The 19733-nt window shown below is 45.0% G+C and overlaps 1 protein-coding gene across 3 annotated transcripts in view; it reads right to left on the bottom strand.

Moving 5' to 3' along the window:
* LOC147445257 (uncharacterized) overlaps window positions 1-19333 on the bottom strand; it is a 68825-nt gene extending 49492 nt beyond the window's left edge. The window contains exons 1-3 of one of the 3 annotated variants that reach the window (XM_086524809.1): window positions 18953-19333; window positions 15964-18262; window positions 15412-15602 (exon numbers count right to left, since the gene is read on the bottom strand). In XM_086524809.1, the coding sequence (XP_086380935.1) occupies window positions 15412-15602; window positions 15964-18262; window positions 18953-19066 (2604 nt within the window). In that variant the 5' untranslated portion in view covers window positions 19067-19333. The remainder of the gene's footprint in view (window positions 1-15411; window positions 15603-15963; window positions 18263-18952) is intronic. The other 2 variants (XM_086524810.1, XM_086524811.1) reach the window with 2 other exon arrangements.
* Window positions 19334-19733: the final 400 nt, after the last annotated feature.

The following is a 19733-nucleotide window of genomic DNA, read 5'->3' as shown; positions in this document are numbered from 1 at the left end:
CACCTTTCTTATGATGAACCTCTCGGACCGCATCACGAAGAAAGTTTTCAAGAGGAGAATGCACATCCATTGTGGAGACTGATTCTTGACCAGTTTGATCAGACCTCGTTTGCCAGACAAATCACACTTAAACAAGAGTTGTACAACGTCCAGTTCAAGGATTTCAACTCACTCGATGGGTTGACCCGCCCGCCGCATGCGGGAACTCTCGGACGACCTTGACTTTGCCAGAGGCGACATCACCTCGTTATGCATGACAAGCCTCTTACTATTCAAGCTTCCCCCACGCTTTAATCCCTACTTTTACAGTTTTCTCACATCTAAATGTATCTCTTTTCCCACATGGGATGAGATTCTCCCTTCCCTTAGAAGGATCGAGGGGCACTCCGCATTCCAAGTTGGAGGTGTTGTTGATGCAACAGGAGCTTTGATAGCTCAAGGAGGCAACAAGAAAGGTAAAGGTAAGAAGAAGAAGAAGAAGAAGAAGAAGGACATCGAATGTGCATAAAGAATCAGAATGCACAAAGAAGAAGTGAAACAAGGCCAATGGGGAGAAACAAACAGACTCGACTACAATTGTAGCCTCTCACGAGACAGCAGGGACCGCTCTTGTCGCGACAACGGACCACGCTCTTGCTACATCGCAGTCAGGTACTTGGGTTGTTGACAATGGAGCCACCACTCACATGACTCCCCAACAGTCTTGGTTTAGCTCTCTCAAGGAGACTCATGGGAAGACCATCACTATGGGTAACAACCATGAGATTCTAGTGTCTGGCACAGCCAGATCACCCTCTTTCATTCTACCTCAAACCCGAAGTTCAGTTCAATGGAGACGCTTTACGTTCCAGACATGGCCTTCAACCTCCTCTCTGAGTCGAGTTTCGACTCTCAGGGAGCTGACATACACTTTGGGAATGGCACAATGACCATTTCTGATTCTACGACAGGTACTATCCTCGCACGCAATGAGCGCGATGGTTCCATATACCACCTCACTACTCTTCTATCTCGGACCACGGAGTCTTCTTCTCTATGGCATGCACAATTTGGACATCTATGCTATCGACAGGCTGCTAGGACCTCTATAGTGGAGGGTTTACCAAGAATACGCTCCTCTCAGGCGTATGCAAGGCTTGCCAGATGGGCAAGCAACACAAGGTTTCCTTTTTGAAGCAGGCATTCAACAGAGCTTCGGCACCACTTGCAATGGTTCACATTGACCTATGTGGCCCGATGAGCACTTCTTCATTTTCTGGCTCGCAGTTTTTGCATGTGCTTGTGGATGATTTCAACAGGTACGCTTGGGCTTCGTACGTAAAGCTCAAGTCGGAGGCTTTCAGTTTCATCTGGAATTGGAAGATGATGGTCGAAAAGGAGAAGGATTTGCACGTCAAATGTATTCGCTCAGACAAAGGGGGTGAGTTCACCTCGAAGGACTTTGTACAGTGGTGCCAGTCAGAGGGCATCCAGCGCCTGTTGACTACTCCTTACACTCCTTCCCAGAACGGAGTTGTTGAGCGGAAGAATTGGACTATCATGGAGATGGCTCGTGCGATGCTCGCACATGCTTCTTTGCCTCGCGTTTACTAGGCAGAGGCGTACACCACGGCGGTTTACATCCAAAACCGTTCTCCTACCCATGCTTTGCAGGACATGACTCCTAACGAGGCTTACTACGGGCACAAGCCCTCGGTCTCACACTTTCGAGTTTTTGGGTGTCCGGCCTTTGTCCATGTGCCAAAGGAGAAGCAACAGAAGTTAGACTTCAAGGAGAAGAAGCTCATCTTCCTGGGCTATTCACGAGAGTCTGATGGATACCGGCTTTATGATCCTGACGCCAAGACCAGCACAGTTAGCCGTGATGTGACCTTCATGGAGCTTTTCAGCACACCTATAGAGGGGGCAGCATCCAAGCCTATACCTTCCATACCTCCTCCTCGTCCACCTCCTACACCTGATTCTACCCCTATCCCTCTTCATGTACCCTCTACACCGCAACCAGTTACTTCACCCGATCATGCCATGTTAGATTCCGATTCTGATGTAGATGATGGTTCTCCTCTAGTGGAGGCAGTCCCACCTCGCAAGGAGAAGTTAGTACTTGGTTGGCTCTATAGACTCTGCGGTTTCTTCCTCTGGAGTCACAAAGTTACCAGACTCGCCAAACCCTGGACAACCTCGATATTCTGCACGCCTCCAGAAGAGGCAAGTTTATGACGGCGCAGAGTTCGTGAACTTTGCACTCATGTCCTAGATTCAATCTTCACTAGTTGAGCCTTCCTCGGTGGAGGAAGCACTCCAGCATGATTGTTGAAAGCGTGCCATGCAGACAGAGATGGACGCTATCGAGCGGAATAAAACCTGGACTTTGGTTCCCAGGCCCAATAAGCGAAAGGTGGTTTCTACGAAATGGATTTTCAAGACAAAGTACAAGGCCAATGGTTCCCTCGACAAACACAAGGCGAGACTTGTTGCTCGGGGTTTTACACAGCGACTTGGCGTGGACTTTGACGAGACCTTTGCTCCCACCGCTCGCATGACTACCATACGCACAGTGTTTGTGTTAGGTTTTCCAAGCCCTTTGTAGTAATGTCTTAGCCCATGGGAATATGGTCATGTGACATGCAAGTCAGAGTAGTGGTTAGTGGAGTTTGCATGAGTAAAAGTATGGTTGATATCACTTCTCAAAAACTATGTAAACCACTTAATTAAAGAAGAAGTAGCGTGTTGTTTTGGTTTTCAAGCTAAGAATCGACTCTCTCTCTCTCTCTTTCTTTCTCGCTCTCTGCTGTAGCATGCCTGCATCACCTTGGCTCCATAGCCCAAGACTTAACACTGGTATCAAAGCCCTACCGGGCCTCGGCTCTCGGCTCTCGACTCAGCCTCGCGGGTATACAACCGCTAAGCAACAAGCAAGGTACGATGTCGACCTGCTCAAATCCGACCAAAAACGGCATCAACCTGATCGCCCTACTCTTGTAAGGCTTTTTCGACACTTCGAGCATATCCAATTCGGCCTCTGCTGATCGCTACAAGTAAAACTACCCTCCTCATCGTTGCGCTGTCTGTTGCAGCAAAGAAATTTCGCCCTTTTGTTTTCATTTTCACACTATTACTATAGTGTTCTTCCTATTTTTAGCCTTGGTCAAGAAGCGCTTCACACACATCACCTCGATAAAAGACATACTCACTCACACCCTCATCAAGTAATCTGTGCGCATTTTGGTGATCGGCTTCAAGTTCAACAACTGCCAATTTCAGTTTCGGCAATTTCGACCATCAAATCAATTGTCTGTCGAATATGGCATCAAAAGTCGACAAATTCAATGGATCTGGTTTCCATACCTGGCAAATTAAAGTCAAAGGTTATCTGATGCGGAAAAACCTATGGAGAGTGGTCAAGCCTCTCGCAGGCGCCGAATCTGGCACATCTGCTGCAGTTACGAGGGCATTATCTGCTGAGCTACAAAGGAAAGACGAACAAGCTTTTGGTATCATTCTAACCTCCTTAGAAGACAATTTTATTCATTATTTGGACGATGTTGATTCTTCAAGTGCTGCCTGGATAGAGTTAGAGAAGCTTTTCGGTACCAAAGCTAAGTATTCGTTTAAAAATGGAATTATATTCCATGCGCATGCGTAAAGATGAAAACATTGCAGCTTTAGCTAATAGACTAAAGAGTATTAAAACTCAACTTGTTTATGTCGAAGCTCCACTACCAAAAGAAGATCTCATAGCCATTTTGTTAAAAAGTTTGACTGACAAATTTCATCAGATTGTTACTGTTTTAAAAGAGAAAGATCCGCTACCCTCCTTGGGTGGTATCATCAATTCATTGCAGGAAGAAGAATGCACGGTACCCAGTACCAATTCTACTATTTTTCCCAGTGCATACGCAGTCTCGAATGTAGTATCCCCCACCACTTCTTCTGATACTTCCAGTGCATATGCAGTCACTAAATGTGCTGCTACGGCAGATTCATCTCGACCATTCAATGGAGCCAGATCTTGTGCCATTTGTGGGTGCAACAATCATCAGACGAAAGACTGTTTCAAGAAGAATCCTTGTGTTCACTGTGGTAAAACAAATCATCCCCGTCAAATAGGTGCTTTCAAAAAAGTAAAAATCAAATTCATGTGGTTGAGGGAGACACTGAATCTCCAATATATTATGTTGACGAGGAAGCTTTTTAGATCAACTCTTTTCATGTTGTTTAGTCAAAATAAATTGTACGGGCTATAGACACTGCCACACATAAGTGGTAAGACCTCCCAAAACATATGTTCTCAAGTCCTGTTTTGTTACCACTTCTCATGAGGTTACTGGGTACACCTTAAACCCAAGGTTTGACAGTGAACCAAAAACTCCATGTTTTGGCAGCTAATTTTTTAACCTACACCCTATCTGTTCAAGGGGGGCTTTCCTATCATAGCACAAGGTTATGGATACACCAGAAATCCTTAGTTGTGAGAGAACCTAAAACTCACGGTTAACGAGTACACCAAAAACTCGAGGTATCATGAGAGGGTCTGTCTAGTTCGGGCTTGAGGGGGGGATTGTTAGGTTTTCCAAGCCCTTTGTAGTAATGTCTTAGCCCATGGGAATATGGTCTTGTGACAGGCAGGTCCGAGTTTGCATGAGTAAAAGTATGGTTGATATCACTTCTCAAAAACTATGTAAACAACTTAATTAAAGAAGAAGTAGCATGTTGTTTTGGTTTTCAAGCTATGAATCGACTCTCTCTCTCTCTCTCTCTTTCTTTCTCGCTCTCTGCTGTAGCAAGCTTGCATCACCATGGCTCCATAGCCCAAGACTCAACAGTTTGCTCTCGCCGCCAGCTTTGGTTGGGCCTATCTTCCAGATGGATGTCAAAAGTGCTTTTTTGAACAGAGATTTGGATAAAGACGTTTATGTGGAGCAACCTCTTGGGTTTCGTATACCAGGCAAGGAGGATTGGGTCTATCAGTTGTGGAAAGCATTAAGATGACATTATGGTTTGAGCTACATGGATTCAGCATGGACAGACTACCCCCCTTCCAGTACTCATTGCCCCCTCTCTGACTCTTACACAGTCCGAGATCACCAAGCTCATTCCCCAAGACATGACTCTACTGGATACGAGGAGGACTTGGAAGTTGGATTCAGCCGACACAGGAGTTGGGCACGAAGATGGCTTTCTATAGGGAGCATCTTCTCCAGCTCATTGAAGATGGTTTCGTGGTGAGGCCCAGATACATGGACACCCACTTATCTCACGGGATACGGTGTGCTATTGGCCAAATACACACATCTTCACACCAACTTTGGGTGGAGACAGCAAATGCATCAGAGTGTCAACAGAGGCCAGAACATACACCCTATGTAATATGGAGGCTGAGACAGAGTTGCACTATGTATGCCATTGCCCAGTTTACTATGAGATACGAGGTCGCTTCCATTGCTTGTTCAGAGAGGGTTTTGGACAGCTTTCCAGAGTCATGGGGTATGAGGACCAGAGATGTCTGGGATTGTTCTTGCTGGAGCTACGAAGACACACAGAGAGCTTGTTGAGAGGAGAGGCTATCCAATCTCACAGATGAATCACAGACTTCTTCTGTAGAGCGGATATTGTGCAGCTGGAGATGCAGCGACCACAACAGAGCTCATACTCTCCTCACACCAGTGACACGCTAATCGACCGAGCGACTGAGCTCGGGAGATCCAAGCGCCCAGGCTGAGGAGGACTACACAGCATCGGCGGAGACTACATCAGCGGATTCGGGTCACCCTCGCCCAATATGCACGATGCCTGGTCAGACTACTAACCATGGAGGAGATTGATGAGATTGGCCAGCGACCGATGATGGACTTCCTGTGATCCTGATGAGGATTGTATATCATGCTCACTCTTGTATCTGCCCTCGTATCACTTCTGTCTCAGCCCTATATCAGCCTTTGTATCAGATATTGTATGAGCACCCCCCACTTACCATCTAGTAGGTAGGGATTTTTGACATTTTTTTCAGCACCCCACTTTTTATCATTTGTAGCAGACATTGTACTAGATTCCACCATGTTGTAACTTTGTGGTCTCATAGGTCATTTTGGCCTTGTGAAGACGTTATAACATATAGCATTTCATTTCTCTCTCTCTCTCTCTCTCTCTCTCTCTCTCTCTCTCTCTCTCTCTTTTTTTTTTTTTTTTTTGGGGGGGGGGGGGGGGGGGGGGGGGTTAATTTTGCGCATGTGTTTGTGAATTTGCCTCATCCAATGTTGAGCTTCTCCCTTCAGCAAGTTGACAAGTCTGTGTAGGGTTTCCTACTGAGTTCGCTCTACATTATAGAGCTCTGACTTTAGAACATCTACCTTGTTGGATCTCTTCTGCGGGGTTCTTGGATCTCTCCTCGTGCCAGTCATTGCCTTTCATTCAAGACCCTTATACGACTAATATACTTCCTTTTGTCATTTTAGCATGTCACCGTGAACCTTCACCTTATTCAATTTACAACCATATGACTCATACTAACAATGTTTATAGTATTTCAGCTCGTGGCCTGCTCAAAGGCCATTACAGCTGTCAACTGCCCTCACGATAGGCTCGTTCTGAGCAACTTTAGGGGTTTCCATTAATAGAAATGAGCACTGTTTTGTGTGTGTGTGTGTGTGAGAGAGAGAGAGAGAGAGAGAAAGAGAAGAAGAAGAAGAGAATTTTTAACGTCGTAGGAAACTATCCCAGAAGACCTTAAAGATCTATCCGACGAGGAGAGTTGAACTCAAAACCTGTTATTCAAGAGGGAAATGGCATAACCAAGCTAACACACTTCGGTGATTAAAAGGTTATACCATTTTCCTCTTCTTATTAGCGCGCGCGCACACACCCACACACACTCGAGAAGAAGAGAATTTTTAAAGTCGTAGGAAACTATCCCAAGAGACCTTGAAGATCTATCCGACGAGGAGAGTTGAACGCAAGTGTCACAAAGTGATGACGTGGCGGACAGCAGAAACCCTAATTTCTACCAGAAACCCTAAAATTCTTGCAAACCCTAATTTCCGGAAATCGCGGAGGCTGTTTTTTTTTTTTTAATGATGAGCGACGCAAATTTTGCTTTTTCTCTACGCAATGAGAAAGAGAGAGAGAATGCTTTTGCTTTTAAGTTTTGACTCTCTATGTGAGAGAGAGAGCAATTGTTTTTTATTTGAAGCTTTTGGGGCTCTGCTTTTGGGCATCCCTTGTAACCTTTAAATTAGTGGTGAGGGCCTCACTTCTCAGAGCATCTGGACGCAGAGTCTGAGAGTTAATCCCGACCCACTCTCTTGTACTTTGAACTGATTAATATAAAAAGAAATAACGAAAGGGGCGTCAGTCTTTGGGGCCAATATCTCTAGGCACGGAACTCCGTCGGGCCGTGCAAATCTATTGTGATCTGTGAATTGTTTTGAAGTGGTTATTTGGTGCTGTCGCGGTTGATTCTTGACTTGGAGTGTCGAAGTCTGTTACAGTGGTATCAGAGCACGGCCGATTTCTCTTCTACGAGAAATCCGATCCCCAATTTTTTTTCCCCTTGTAACCTTTAAATTAGTGGTGAGGGCCTCACTTCTCAGAGCATCTGGACATAGAGTCTGAGAGATAATCCCGACCCACTCTCTTGTACTTTGAACTGATTAATGTAAAAAGAAATATCGAAAGGGGCGCCAGTCTTTGGGGCCAATATCTCTAGGCACGGAACTCTGTCGGGCCGTGCAAATCTATTGTGATCTGTGAATTGTTTTGAAGTGGTTATTTGGTGCTGTTGCGGTTGATTCTTGACTTGGAGTGTCCAAGTCTGTTACAGTGGTATGAGAGCACGGCCGATTTCTCTTCTACGAGAAATCCGATCCCCAATTTTTTTTCCGCGGCACCTATGACTTCACGCAAGGATCAGTCGACTTCCTCTGCATCTGGAGATACAGGCAGGGATCACAACGAAGATTCCGACAGAGAGTATGGCCCGCCTCGGCCTACTCAGGCGGAGCGGCGAGAGATGGAGCGTCGCCAGTTGATCGGCAATGCAACGAAGATGATGCTCAATTTTGAAAAGGACCCAAAATTTGCAAAATATATGAGCGAGACTTCTTTTCAAGAAGTGCATGAGCAGTGGCAGAAAACCACTACACCCACTCTCAAGAAACCTTCTGCTCACAAGAAATATTCAGAGAAGGAATTAGAAGAGGTGGTTGATGCACGGATTGCTCAGCTTTTTGACGCGCAAAAGAAAGCCAAAAAGCACGGCAAAAAGCAAAAGAAAAGCACTGACTTTCCGGGATATTTGGGTCGTCTGTCGACTTTTGACAAGGCAAAGAAACGGAAGAAGCGTGTTCGATTTGAAGGAGTTGTAACCGGCCTATTAACTTCAAAAAGGGCGGTAGACTTTACTTCAAACCTTGATTTAGCTTTCACCCATTATTAGTCGTCTATTCTACCTGTGCTATAATGACACAAGAGATGGGAATGGGATACAGATGCTAGAATGCATCTGTATGCGAGTCAAACACTAGACTGGCCCCTAAATTAGGCGCCCCTTTCGGCATTTCTTTATTCTTTAACAAAGGGAATAAAAGCTGTGGTTCCCTACAAGATGCCCCGCACAATCTTGGCTGAATTTCAACTGTTCTGGCCTGATTTCGGCAACATAACTGTACTAGGACCCTTCACAGTCAGTATTCCCACGCATTGGATGACTTTCCCGACGCATACAAACACTTTGCAAAACCTGGCGAGAATCTGCAGCACGCTGAATTCTCTGTTTTCTGCCCCGAAAATGCGCCAGATCACCTGTACAGCGGTCCCCTTACGTCCCCGAACCTCCTCGGGGTATTAGGGTCCGTTTAGGGCCAAAACCCTAAACCTGCAAAAATACACAGCAGGCTGTAATTCACTGTTTCGGGCTCCGTTTCGCGTGCCAGTCGCATCCGTAGCAAGTCCTCGAGCTCCCGCACCTGTAGGGCTACTTGCCCTTTGAATCGGACGAGATTTCGCACGTGAAACCTCTCCGAATCACCTGTACCTGCGGGGGATTAGCCGCTAGCTAATCCAGTACCTATGCAAGAGGCTCTTGCCTCGGCAATCGCGCATGACCCACACAACTGTACATTGGTCAATCTGATGAGCCCACTAGAGGGGCATAACCATAAAGAATAGGGGAGAGAGAAAGCAGTGAGAGGTGTGCAGGTCATGACATCCTGCACCTCACAGTACATAGAGGGTAAGCCAGCACTCCATTGAAGCTCTCCCACCTGTGACAGCACTCAAAAACGAGCTCCCAGCTGAAAATCACGTTTTTGCCTTCTCTTTAAGTAGTAAACTGGCCTCAGAGTGCCAAGTGTCACTCATTTGTGCATTTTCCCGCTTTAGACCCTAAGGTCTAAAAATATCTAACCTGCAGCCTGTGTTGACTTGGCCACAAAGTAACAAAATGATCCCCATGTCAAACTGCACGTAATGACGCGAAGACATTTTGCCGTCCAAAAATAGACATCCCTAAAATTTAGGAGTTTCTGCCATTACATTCTTCTAGGTCATCTAACCCTCTTTGTACACTGCAGCCACACCCAGAACTGAAATGTAGCCTATGTAGCAAAGGATTCCACTTTGGCTGGCCAATGACCCCACTTTGGCTAACCATAGTCCTTGTCCAACCTTAGTGCTCTTTAGCCCTCAAGCCTGGACTCTCTCTGAACAGTTCCACACTGGCTATGCAATGCAGGGCAGTTAGATTTCCAGAGGGATGTTTCCAAAAGGTAAAACAAACGAAATTCCCCAAAGAAAGAAAAAATAAACAAAAATGGAATTGCCACTAGCTGGTGACAGGAGTACCCAGTTCTTCTTCTTCTTCTTCTTCTTCATCTGACAGTTCTTCTAGCTCTTCAGATTCGAGCGAAGAAGACAAAAAAGGTAAAAAGCGAAGCAAGAAACAAAGCTTCAGAAAGGGCAAGAAAAAGGCAAAGAAGGCTACATCTCGCCCAGAGACTGACAGTTCTACTGAGGACTCGTCTACAGACAACTCAAATTCCGATGACGGCAACTTTTATGCGAACAAGAAGAATTTTTACAAAGCTAACCAGTATGACTTTCTCGAAGATAAAAGCAAGAAAGTCCGAGAGTTTAAGGAAGGTTGCCACTCGATCACGTTTGATACTTTTTCAGGATACTCAGATGCTTCAAAGGCTTTGTCTTTTTTATACAACAGTTTGACATCGCTTTCGCGGGAGGACGCTATTCAGAGCACTCCAAGATTCAGAAAGTTACCTCTTACTTTAAGGGGAATGCTCGTACTTGGTGGTCCACGCTTCTTTTAAACAAGACTGCGCCAGTTAAATGGCTGAAATTTAAGAAGCTATTTATTTCTTCTTGGTTGACGCAAGAATATGTACGAGATATACGAGCTACTTGGAACCATCTTCGGATGACCAAGAAACATAAAATCAATGCTTACTGTGAAAGATTCTGGAGCTCTTTTCTACCCGCCTCTTCATTCAAGAAGATCTCGTTCAGATAACAGATTGAGCGGTTTACCTTGGGTCTACCTACAGAGATCTGAGATCACTGCTTGGAACAGAAGTCAGTTTCTATTCAGGAGTTGATGAGTCATGCGGAGTGGGGCTTTGCCATTCACTCTGGCAGTCTGACCTACCCCACAAATGAGGCTATGACACAACGAGCCGAACAGACTTCTGGGAATGAAAGTAGAAAGAAAAAGAGCAACCAAGAGAAAAAGGATGCACGACCCAAGCTTACTCCTGAGGAGAGAGCTCGCTTCATCAGCGAGGGGAAGTGCTTTGGATGCGGGGAACATGGACATATCTCCGCGAAGTGCCCTAAAAAGGCACAGAAAGAACAGAATGATAAAGACGACGACAGGCCTGAGAGTTCGAGAGCAGCTGAGGAACGTGGCAGAAAGGCAAATAGAAAAGCAGAACTGGTACCACATGGCGTGGGACTTGCACCGAATCTAATGAATGAAAGTACAAACTTTGCTGCTTTTGGGGCAAAGTGAAGGATCAAGAAGCTCTTTTGAAGGAGCCAAGGCCAACTTCTTTTCGCTTGGAATTGGCGGCTCGATTTGGAATTACGCCCGACAAACTGACGCCACAGGAGGAGGTAGTTCGACTGGCACCCGGATGGGATGTTGCCATTACACCGAGCATTGGCAAACTTTGTTTGCAATGATAGGGGTGTTCAAGGCACGTAGTGACGTTCTACTTAGGATCCCTTGGTACCACAAGAACTACGCCGTGGTTGACTACCGGGCCGAGAAAGCGACTTTGATAAATGAAGGGCTTAGAGATTGTACTTGATGAACTTCAGTTTCTTACTCATTCTTTTGGGAGAGAACTGAACGATGGATAAAGGTTGAATATGTTTTGACCTAATCAAAAGAACGCAAAGATTTTTCTCCACGCTCATGCCGATTGCTTTTCAGAGGGCCTGAAGATCAAACCATTGATCTGATACCTGGAAGCACGCCACCGAACCGGCCACCTTACCGTGTGAGCCGAGTACAAAATGAAAAGATTATGAACCCAATGAAAGACCTCTTGGAAAAGGGTCTTGTCCAGCATAGTACTTCACCGTATTGCTCTCCACTGTTGTTGGATTTAAAGAAAGATGGATCTTGGAGAATGTGCATCGATTATAGCGCTCTCAACAAAATCACCATCAAGAATAGATTCCCGATTCCTAGGATCGATGATATACTCGACAGGTTACAGGGATCCTCGTGCTTTAGCAAGATTGACTTAAAGAGTGGTTATCATCATATCCGAATCGCGCCGGGAGACGTCTACAAGACGGCCTTTCGGACGACTTTTGGGTTATTTGAGTTTTTGGTGATGCCTTTTGGCTTAACCAATGCTCCTGCAACATTTAACCGGATGATGGACAGGATTTTTCAAGAGTACAGGCTATTTGTTGGCACTTTCTTTGATGATATCATTGTTTTTCTCCAAGAATGAAGCAGAACACAGAGATCATATGCTTCAGAGATACTTTTTTTTTTTTTGGGACACTTTGTCTCAACAACAGGAGTGCAAATAGATCCGGCCAAGATAGACACTTTCCGTGATTGGCCCGACTTGAAGAATGTCCATGAAGTTGAAAGCTTCTTGGGACTGTGTAGGTACTACAGACGGTTCATTCGAAAGTTTGCAGAGGTTGCTTCCCCTTTGCATATCTTGATACAAAAAGGAGTCCCTTTCTCGTGGGGATCCACAGAGGTGACTGCCTTTCAGACATTGAAAGAGAAATTGACTACAGGACCAGATTTGACTTTGCCGGACTTGCAGAAGTCATTTGAAGTATTTTGTGATGCTTATGGTCGTAGTCTGGGTGCGGTCTTGATGCAAGAAGGCCATGTCATTGCTTACGAGAGCTGATTGTTCTCTAGGCCAGAGATGACGGCACAGATTTATGAGAAAGAGCTTTTGGTGGTTATCCATGCTCTTACTCAGTGGCGGCATTACCTACTAGGAGCGAATTTTACTGTCTTTACAGACCATCAAAGTTTGCGCTACTTCTTGCCACAGAAGCAGCTTTTGGAAAAGCAGATGCGGTGGGCGAACATCTTGTCACAGTTTCACTTTCAGATTGTCCATGTGCAGGGACAGAAGAATGTAGTAGCAGATGCTTTGTCTCGGAAGCCGTTGGTTCTGGCTATTTCCGCGATACATCATAGGAGCTTCGAGGATATGGTCGACCAGTATGCCACAGATACAGATTTTGCAGATATTTTCAAACAGATACGGGATGGGGAGACAGTAGCCAGATACTCCTTTTCGGAAGGCTACTTGATGAGAAAGACTATGTTGTGCGTTACACAGCCGTTGCGGGAAAAGGTTATGAGTGAATGCCACTGTTCACCTTTTACGGGTCACCGTGGCATTGCTACCACCATGAAGGGGTAGAGAGATACTTCTTTTGGTCGAGACTCAAAAAGGATGTGGAAGAGTTTGTGCGCAGTATGCCAGAAGGTCAAGTTTGACAGGCATAAGGCACAGGAATTGTTACAACCTTTACCCATACCCACCCGCCCCTCGGAAAATATTGAAATGGATTTCATTTTTGATCTCCCAAGAACACAGAATGATCACGATGATTTTTCGATTACATGGCACGTCTGAGACGATTGTCTCCGACAAAGACCCCAGATTTATGAGTGTGTTTTGGAAGGCAATTTGGGAGAACATTGGCACGCGGTTGTCGTTCTCGTCATCATTCCACTTGCAGACTGACGGGCAAGCCGAGATTGCCAATTCAGTGGTTTTAGATTTATTGAAGTCTTGTATCTCGGATCAGAAGACTCAATGAGAAAAGAACTTACCTTTGGTGGAATTTGCCTACAATAACACGATACACTCTTCGAGGCGAAGACGCCATTTCAGATTGTTGAAAGTGCTGCGAAGGTTCCATCCTTCCTGAGCACGAAAGATTAGATATTTGAAGCGGATGAATATTCGCGAGATTTGGATACGGCTTTTGCCAAGGTTCGCGAGACTTTGCAGAAGTTTAAGAACGACAGAAAAAGGAAGCGAATCGCCATCGTCGCGACTTGAAACTGAAGGAGGATGATTGGGTGCTCTTACGTTTTGAGAAGGCACGCCTAAGAAAGAAAAAGGGAAAGGAGAGGCTTTTTCCAAAGCTTAGTATGCGATACTACGGACCTTTCCAGATTACTGAAAAGATAAATGATGTCTCCTTCCGATTGAAGCTGCCAGATACTTCGAGGATTCACAATCCATTGCATGTGAGTCTCTTGAAACCTGTTAAGGGTGATGTGCCTGATGATGGGGAGCCTGATGAGCAACCCGCAGTGGAAGAAAACGAGGAGACCCTTGTTCCTGAACAGATTTTGGCACATACAGATACGAAGAAAGGTAAAGTCCGAAGGCGGTTCTTGGTTAAGTTCAAGAACTTTCCTGCATTTGATGCGAAGTGGATGGAGGAGGAGGACCTAGCAGATACTCCTCGGATTGTGAAACTTTACCTCGATGTTTTGGTTTAGCATAGTCTACTCCAAACGGGACCCAGAAATTCAGCTTGGCCGAAGATCTGGTGCAATGGGATGCACAAGAGGGGAGTTACTCCGCTCCTTTGTCAACAGATGCCTTGATTTTGATACTAAAGTCACTGATGTCTCTTTGAGCTTCAGGGATACTCAGAGCTGGCAGTATTCTGTTAGATCACTTTATGAAATGGAATTCCTGATAATGATACTGATTTGTTCTTGACTTCTTTTGAGTGCAGGAACTGATAGCCGAAATGACTGCAGCATTTTGCTCTGATTGATCTCGAATAGACATGGTTGCAATAGGGGTTAGTCAATCGGACATCGATGAGGTCCCAATTGGACCTAGATGTGATTGCTAGCTACATTGCCGATAAATCATGGTCTAAGATCCGAATGAATGTTGAATGTTATGTGATGTCCTGTGATGTCGTGTGATGTGACTATCGATTTTGTACATGTGCTAGATGTGTGTTCCTAGTACGTAGGTACTAACAGTCAGTGTCTGCTAAGACGGTTTATGGCTTTTGTCGGTTTTGCAGGTGTAATCGCGATCGATTACAATGCTTTCAAGAGGGGGGTATGTCACAAAGTGATGACGTGGCGGACAGCAAAAACCCTAAAATTCCTGCAAACCCTAATTTCTACCAAAAACCCTAATTTCCGGAAATCGCAGAGGCTGTTTTTAAAAATTTTAAAAAAAATCGCGGAGGCTTTTTTTTTTTTTAATGATGAGCGATGCAAATTTTGCTTTTTCTCTACGCAATGAGAAAGAGAGAAAAAGCGAAATATATTTATTTTTTTATTTATAGCTTTTGGGGCTTTGCTTTTGGGCATCCCTTGTAACCTTTAAATTAGTGGTGAGGGCCTCACTTCTCAGAGCATCTGGACGCAGAGTCTGAGAGTGAATCCCAACCCACTCTCTTATACTTTGAACTGATTAATATAAAAAGAAATACCGAAAGGGGCGCCAGTCTTTGGGGCCAATATCTCTAGGCACGGAACTCCGTCGAGCCAGTGCAAATCTATTGTGATCTGTGAATTGTTTTGAAGTGGTTATTTGGTGCTGTCGCGGTTGATTCTTGACTTGGAGTGTCCAAGTCTGTTACACAAGACCTGTTATTCAAGAGGGAAATGGCATAACCAATCCACCACACTTTGGTGATAAAAAGGTTAAACCATTTTCCTCTTCTTATTAGCGCACACACACACCAACACACACACCCGAGAAGAAGAGAATTTTTAACGTCGTAGGAAACTATCTCAAAAGACCTTAAAGATCTAGAGAGAGAGAGAGAGAGAGAGAGAGAGAGAGAGAGAGAGAGAGATTCATGAACAATCAAAATGTCAAAAAGTAAATGCCAACATGAGCAAATTGGATGGACCTCATTGATAAAGATCAGAGCTTTTGTGTCAAGACCAGCTTGTTCGAAAAGCCAAGCCAGTTGTTTGTAATTCCACATGTAATTTCGAGTAATTGTCATCACTGGCACACGCTCCCAGCCATCCATTTGGTTAGTTTTGGAATGATGCAACGTCCAAGCATAGCAAAGTGCAGCTATCATCGAGCTCAAGCCTGCAAGCCATTCAATTGCCCCAATGTCAAATGATTGTGAATGAAGTTCCACTGTCTCATACTGTAAATGTGTCAAAATGCATCAAGCCCTGAACACTAAAAAACATTACTACCAGTTGTTTTCAATGGAGTGGGCTGGAAGTGAAATAACCCTCTTTACAATGTGGCAGTGGCTAAACTTTCCTGAATTGGAGTACATTCCAAAGATTCAAAGTGCTTGGTGCATAATTCTACTTGATTGTGTTTGGGCTAAAATGAATGCAGTTGAACTTTTAAATCCTTCTATGTGTAGATACATCTAAGCACAGGGTCCTGTCTGCTGATGGTTCACCTAAAAGATTTGCGATAAAATGAGGCTTACTTGAATTGGAGAGGACAAAATGAATCCGAGAGTCATAGGAGCAAAGGTGAAGGTTTGACTTTTTCTGAATGAGAAAGTCATTAAGAACCTCGATATCCCGATCCTCATCAGAAGGGGGCGGTAAGCTTGCAATGAGCTCATTTCCTTTTATTGCATCACCTTTGATTGTACGCATGCTCTTGTTTGCTGACAAATCATCAGAGAATACTCGTGTATCTATGGACCTCCTTCCAGCCTCATAATCCCTTGGAGTACAATTCCTCTGGTAAAACCGCTCTGATTGGCTGGCATAGCTAGAAACAAAAGCCCTTGAATTGTGCTGACCACCCTTGATACTACTCAATTCTTGTCTATCATTCATCACATTGGCTTCCTTTGCATACAGCTTAGCATCAATTTGCCGTTGAATGTATTGAGCACCTTTGCTTATTACAAGATCTCTCTCCGCCAGCTCATCGATACGCTGTTTTTGATTCAGCTTCTCTTGATTGTGTGGAATGCTTGTGTCCAGTTTTTTACTAACAGTAAGCTCAGACGTGGCCATGACTGGGTTCATGTTACTTGGCTGCCATTGGCCTCTCCTTATTGGTGATGACCTTGCTGACTTGCTACTGTTATTTTGAGTGGGAGCTTGCATTAAGATCTGCTTGTCATGCTGATAATAGTCCTTTGCAAGTCTTCTTTGATCTTGTCTGAGATGGAGAGGAGCCCATCTTTCAGATTTACTTCCATAGCCAAACCGTTGTGCATGGGCATCATCGGCAAACCTTCTTGTAGGAACCCTTGACTCATCAGTATGAGCAGTGTTTGATGCAGGCTGAGCAGTTTTCGAGGGAGGAAAATGAGCACCTGCAGTTGCACGAAGGTCTGCACTGAGCGTCTGAGACTTAGGGATTGCTGGAACTGCTAGAGGAGGTTGGCGTCTTAACTGCAGTTGGGCTTCTTCTAACTTGGGTTTTGGAGCTGTTTGATTCTGGTTAACCACGATGGGCTTGTTGGTAAGCACATCCTGCATGGTTGCCCCATGAATGACAAGCTCATAGTCTGTGTCAAGTGGGAGCTTATTAGCAGCTTGACCTTCATTGTTAGTCTTAGAGGGAATTGCCTTTGTTGAACCCTTTGAGCTTTTAGCATTCTCCTCCTTGGAGCTTTTTCCTATAAGCTTAGAAAACCATTGCTGTACCTTTGCTGCAGGACTTGCTTTGTCTTTAATTGGTTTTTCTGTAACCTTCATAACCTTCTCTTGTTGCTGTTGTGCATCCTTACTCTTGCTTATGTTGGTCAACTTTTGCACTCTTGGAAGGTTATCAACTTCGCTTGGGTGGGGTTTCCTCTGTGAACTGTGATGATAAGCCGACCGAGCCAGCCTATCATTCCTATCATAGTGTGCCATGGCATAATTTGGTTTGTTAAACAGCTTGTTAGCATCTATGTAACCATGGTAGACATGATCTTGGTTATGTAGAGTGTCCCCTTTCTTGGGAGGACCGTTTCCACAGGACTGACAAGGAAGCTTACACGTTGCACTTGGCCCCTCCATTGCAGAAGGACGCTTAACAGCAGGAATACCCAATTCCCCATAAGCAAAATTATGGGCCCCAGTAACCAGAGAATCAGCACCATATTTTGGCTTTGCTGGAGCTCTGAAGGAGGTAGCAAGGACATCTCCCCGAAGGATGGCATTTGGAGGCAGTCGAAAAGATGCATTTTCAAAATCATCTCTCAAAGTAGGACCATCCATCCGTTGCCTGATTGGTTCGGCCACCATCTCCCTGGACACAGATTGGTTATTTTTGGCATCCTTAAAGTTGGCACTGCTTCCTATTTCATTAGCCTTGCTCAAATCATTGTTACCAATGCTCACAATGTCTAGATTATTGGTAGCAAGCAAAGTGGCTGTAGAGTTTCCAGGAACTTTCAATGATCTCGAGCCAATCGATTCTCTGGATAGGGACGACGAAGGCGAAATAGCCTTGCTTGCCTGTCCTACCCACTCTAACGTTCTGACAAACCGGCTCTCCAGCTCCCCATTGTCTCCAAACAGATCAATATCATTAGTTCCATTGTTCTTGTAGTCAGTCACAGTATGGTTGTTCCCATGGAGGAGTCCACCTGTTCCTAATGCTCTGGTTGCTGCTGCTGCATGAGCTGCATTGAAGAAAAAATAGTTGTCCATAAGGGCTGTAATATCGGTAGTAGGAGCTTGTGCAGCACCAATACTTGCATGCCTTTCCTCTTCTTGCAGCTTCTTGATCGTTGTTCTCCGGGATTCCCCTTGCTTCCTTTCTGACGCATTAGTCTGCTTCAATCGCAAATCAACATAGACATGAACTTGTCAGCGTAAAGCACTCATTATACAACGAGGGATCCATTGCAATTGGGTACAAAGACAGCACTGGAGCAATGAAAATAAATGGTCACTACAATATGTCCTACCAATTGCACAGAGGCTCCAAAGAAACTCCCCGTGTGTCCGTGTGTGTGTGTGTGTGTGTGTGTGTGTGTGTGTGCGCGCGCGCTCTCTTTTTGGGAAGCCGGGCAGGAGGGAGGGGGGGGGGGGGGGGGGGGGGGGGGGGGGGGGGGGGGGGGGAATCGACATCCATGGTTCGTGTCCATGGGCAACAAGTTTACATATTGTTCCCAGAACGTCAGAGGCTTACATTCTCTTCGGAGAAAAGCTGTCTGCTCTCACTATCACGTTTTTCCCGAGATTGCAGACCGGAAAGGTCTACTGCCATTTTCTCACTGTTAAATTTCTGAATTCAAACATGTTTATCTTGATTGAAAAGCCTACTAGGCTGAGAACTTGGAACATCTGTTCCCTCCACACACACACACCCCCTCCCCTCTCTCTCTCTCACACACACACACGCAATACTGACGTCAGCTTCTTTCTCTACAGAACGACAAAGCCACAATGCAGCAAATTTTGAAGTGCGCAGGAGATTGTCATTCCAGAGAGAGAGAGAGAGAGAGATACATGACTTACAATTTTGTTGGGCAGGCCGCGCTGGATGTTATCATGAGGACTAGCGCTACGAGTGCGCCACCCCAAGGAGCGTGCATGCTGGCTGAAAGAGCTCTCTGGGGAATCCCCGTCCATAACAACTCCCTCTCGCTCTCTAAATCTCACAGAAGCGATGTTGGGAGAGGAGGATGACGAGAGCGAGAGCCACCATCTTCCCTTGCCGTCTATCCAACATAGTATTCATACAGGGCTAAATACTTTGTTAGCATCATCACTCTGGCCACAAAACGTTAAAAGCATGCCGGTCTCTTGCCCCTCATCGACCTCTTCTATGTTAACTAGTTTGCCTCGATTGCTTCACTGTGCAAATGGTCAGAGTTCAAAAGGCTGGCTGAGTAGTGTTCTACCTTTCACCTTGTATCATAGTTGATCTCTGCTCAAAGCTAAAAGTTTTACAACCTCTCCACACAATTTTGTGAAGGTAAAGAAGTTGCAAATAACAATCTCTAAAAATGCAGACAGATGCATTTTGTGCATTGGGATGTTCGTGTCCATCAAAAAAAAAAGATCATACATCATATGGTGTGGAGTTGGCACCATTCTCCACATTGTTAATAATATTGTAGGAAATGTGCCCTTCGCTCGTCGCTTTTATCCCCTCCAGTGTTTTGCCTCTAGTGTTAGAGATACTTTTTAATTAGAATACTTTATTTACACAAAGCAAAAATCCAATACCTTCATGCAGACTTGTAAAATGCTTGATGATGCGGATAACATGTTTGAGCTTACTCTCCTAGTTTCC

Source organism: Adiantum capillus-veneris, chromosome 12 (assembly GCF_014529385.1).
Source record: "Adiantum capillus-veneris isolate H3 chromosome 12, ASM1452938v2, whole genome shotgun sequence".
Classification (NCBI taxonomy): domain Eukaryota; kingdom Viridiplantae; phylum Streptophyta; class Polypodiopsida; order Polypodiales; family Pteridaceae; genus Adiantum; species Adiantum capillus-veneris.
This window is presented reverse-complemented; position numbering and strand designations above follow the sequence as displayed.